At 32.6% G+C, this 3,790-nt stretch overlaps 1 protein-coding gene across 1 annotated transcript; it reads left to right on the top strand.

The window, feature by feature from the left end:
* Positions 1–356: 356 nt before the first annotated feature.
* PTH (parathyroid hormone) lies at positions 357–3,248 on the top strand. The gene is made up of 3 exons (XM_045557577.1): positions 357–432; positions 2,425–2,515; positions 2,628–3,248. Exons 2-3 carry the CDS (start codon positions 2,430–2,432, stop codon positions 2,887–2,889), a joined length of 348 nt encoding a protein of 115 aa, XP_045413533.1. The 5' UTR covers positions 357–432; positions 2,425–2,429; the 3' UTR covers positions 2,890–3,248.
* Positions 3,249–3,790: the final 542 nt, after the last annotated feature.

The following is a 3,790-nucleotide window of genomic DNA, read 5'->3' as shown; positions in this document are numbered from 1 at the left end:
TTTTTTAAAAGATGACCAGAAGTGATATGGATTGGTTAAAAATGGCTTGTAAAATATGCATAACATATGACTCATTATCATAATAATTGTATTAATAGTATGGTTATAATAAATATACTTATTTTCAGATTTTACTTTCAAGTAAAATGATGGCTTTCTTATAAAACTTTAAAATCAGTCTTTTTATAGTATAAATTTAGATTCATCAATCCAATTAGAATTTTTCTAGGTAGTACAATTCAGTATGTGTTAAAAATCTTTGCATAGGCTCTTTTCCCAGCCACATACTGTTTTCCTTTTAGTATCCAATTATCTAAAACTTAAGAGGAGTGGGCACCGCCCAATGGGGGTGTTTGTGCTGCTTTGATCCTGTGGTTGAGATCCAGAGAATTGGGAGTGACATCATCTGCAACAATAAAAAAGCTTCTCTTGGTGAGCAGAAGACCTGTATATAATAGCCACAGTTAAGGGTCTGCAGTCCAATTCATCAGCTTTCTCTAGTTTACTCAATCAATATCAGCTACTAATACACCTGAAAGAAGATCTTGTCCCAAGATACTGTATGGTAAGTAATCTTAAAAATTCTGTCTTAAATTTTATAAAATTCTTGATAATCAAACAAGTATTTAATGTGTACATTACACAGTCTACAAATATGCTGTTTGTTCAAGATAAAATGTTAAGGGTGTTGCATTATGTTTAATATAAAATGCCACAATACAAAATATATCTATGCTACTAAAATACTCATAAATCATTTATTTTCATGATTAAAGTCTTTTGAGATACCTTGCTTTTTAACAACTCATCTGAAATTGCAGGAAAAATAATTAAAATTTGGTATGATGTACTTTAATAGTATCTTTATAGAAATTTCAAAATAAAACAGGCTGATGGTGAGTGAATAGTTCCGATTTAAATTATCACTATAAATTAAATAGAGTTAAAATTCCATTTTTCCTGAAGAGTAATCTTATCTAGATTGTTTATTTTATGGTTCATAGAGGCTCAGTCTGTATACTAAATTTGGATAAACTCAGTTTGGCTGCTAAGTATTTATTCCCTTTACATAAGTGACAGCCTTTTCTATTTTCTGTTATGAAAACTGTATGTCCTGAATTTCACGAAAATTGTATTTTATTACATGAATTTTAAGGGTATCTCTCTTATAAGAAGCCCATCTCCCTACTAACAAGTAGGCAAAGTGTCTGAGGTCACTAAGGGAATGTGACACAGTGAGGATTACACACTAGTGCTCCTGTCTTCTGACTACCGTACTTGTTTCTAACATAAACTGAAAACGGAAATTTTCACTTATTGCTCCATCAATAGCTTTATATTGTAGACTGAACAGAAATGTAACAGATTATAATGTTCATTATGCTACTACTAATGATGCAGTTTCCCTTCAAAATGAGTTCATGACCACTCGTGTATGTTAAAAGGTAGAACACTGAGCATTAGGAAAAAGCACTTCTATAATAATAGCCTTTGGCCGGGCGCGGTGGCTCACGCCTGTAATCCTAGCACTCTGGGAGACCGAGGCAGGAGGATTGCTTGAGCTCAGAAGTTCGAGAACAGCCTGAGCAAGAACGAGATCCCTGTCTCTACTAAAAATAAAAATAAACTAAAAGAAAAAAAAAAAACAGCCTTAGCAATTGTCACCATGCAGATTAAGGCAAAAATATTCTATATTGATATGAAAACCTTTATGAGCAAAAGAGGAAAGAGACAAAAATTATACGAAAAAGCAATTGTTTATAAAATAAGTTGAAGAAACAAGGTGCAGGCAAACATTTTATTTAGAGCTGAAGCTCAAAATCCAGATAACAGGTAATTACTTAGATGATTTTTAAATGTTTTGATACATTCTTTTTAATGCTGAGAAGTATGTACTAATTCATTAAAAAGCTGTAAATCATAGCTTATTAATTTGGTATTTATGGTTATTATTGCAGTGATCAAAAGGACCTTTACATATGAAAAAGATTTGCTAAGTAAATAAACAGTGTTAACAATTTATCTAATTAAGAAAATTAGCCATTTTCAAGCAAATTATAAGCATTTAAGCACAACTAACATAAAATGTGGGAGGAAATTCTCAAAAGTAAGCTTTTTTATTCGTCTTGTGGCTTAAGACTCATATATTAAAACTTGCACAAGAAATCTCAAAAAGATACCTAAAGCAAAACTGATCTGTCCAATCCCTAAAGTAAACTTATGTGTATATATAATGTATACTAATGTATCCATAAAATAAAGAGGCTGATTCCAAAAGTCTGTCATGAAAACCAACCCAATTAGCTACTGTTACACTCTGTTCATGGTTATATGGTTGTAAATGAAAACCCTTGTAAGTTTATTTACACAGTTTGATATTTTAAAAAATATTTTTAAATACCTCTGTTTTGCTTTTCCTTTTAGCAAAGATGATATCTGCAAAAGACATGGCTAAAGTAATGATTGTCATGTTGGCAATTTGTTTTCTTACAAAATCGGATGGGAAACCTGTTAAGTAAGTACTGTTCAGCACCATGAAGGCATGGATATTGGATTTTTAAGGTGGGCTTTATGATTTGGAAGTGAGGAGCTAATGGAGTGGCCCTCTCTGTTTCTGTTCTTCCCAGGAAGAGATCTGTGAGTGAAATACAGTTTATGCACAACCTGGGCAAACATCTGAATTCAATGGAGAGAGTGGAATGGCTGCGTAAGAAACTGCAGGATGTGCGCAATTTTGTTGCCCTTGGAGCTCCTCTGGCTCCCAGAGATGGTGGTTCCCAGAGGCCTCGAAAAAAGGAAGACAATGTCCTGGTTGACAGCCATCAAAAAAGTCTTGGAGAGGCAGACAAAGCTGATGTGGATGTATTAATTAAAGCCAAATCCCAATGAAAACCGATATGGTCAGAGCACTGCTCTAGACAGTGTAGGGCAACAATATTACATGCTGCTAATTTTTCAAAGCTCTCTTAAGATTACCAAGTGCCGATATTTCTAATGTTACCAAACTACATGTAATCCATTGTTAGCCATGATAGCTGCAATTTTAATTGATTATTTGGATTTCACTTTTATTCATTTAAGAGCTCTTTTAATTGTCCTATTTCTATTGTTTATTCTTTTTAAAGTATGTTGTTGCATAACTTATAAAAGAATAAAATCACACCTATAAATCTCTCTTCCACCATACATTGTAAAATAAAAATTTAGTGATCACAATTCTAAATAAATGAAGTTAAATATTTTTCACTTGTTACAAGTATGTCGTTTTGGTTATGTCTGACACTCACATGTTTAAATTGGTTAAGACTAGGTAGAACAATCCAAAATGGTTTTTTAAAATCATATGTTTCACATCTTGATATTTTGAACATCATCCTTTTTTTATAGTATTAACAAAGTACCAGGTTCCCAAATCTTCACTAGCCAGACACTGTTGTCCTCTTCATTTCAGGAAAGGAAATGGAATATTCAGCAAAAAAAAAAAAAAAAAAAAAGCAGAAAGTAGTCTGCAACTTGAATGCAAAAGCATTTGTCCTTACGCAAACCCACTAATCATATTTCTAGTTTGGACCCCAAATTGCAAGGAATAGAATTTTTGTGTTTATTAGAAGATAACTCCATTTGTTCATTTGTCATTTGAAAAATATCTATTTAGTGTACATTATTGGTCATGTACTGTGTTAGGCAATAGGCATACCATGGAAAACAGAACAGAGATGGTTTCTGCCTTCATGGGGCCAACAATTTAGTGGGGAAGACAGACATAAATTTATTAGTAAGTTTGATAAGT

This window comes from Lemur catta, chromosome 7 (assembly GCF_020740605.2).
Source record: "Lemur catta isolate mLemCat1 chromosome 7, mLemCat1.pri, whole genome shotgun sequence".
NCBI lineage: Eukaryota > Metazoa > Chordata > Mammalia > Primates > Lemuridae > Lemur > Lemur catta.
The sequence above is the reverse complement of the archived record's forward strand: the minus strand, read 5'-3'. Positions and strand labels throughout refer to the sequence as shown.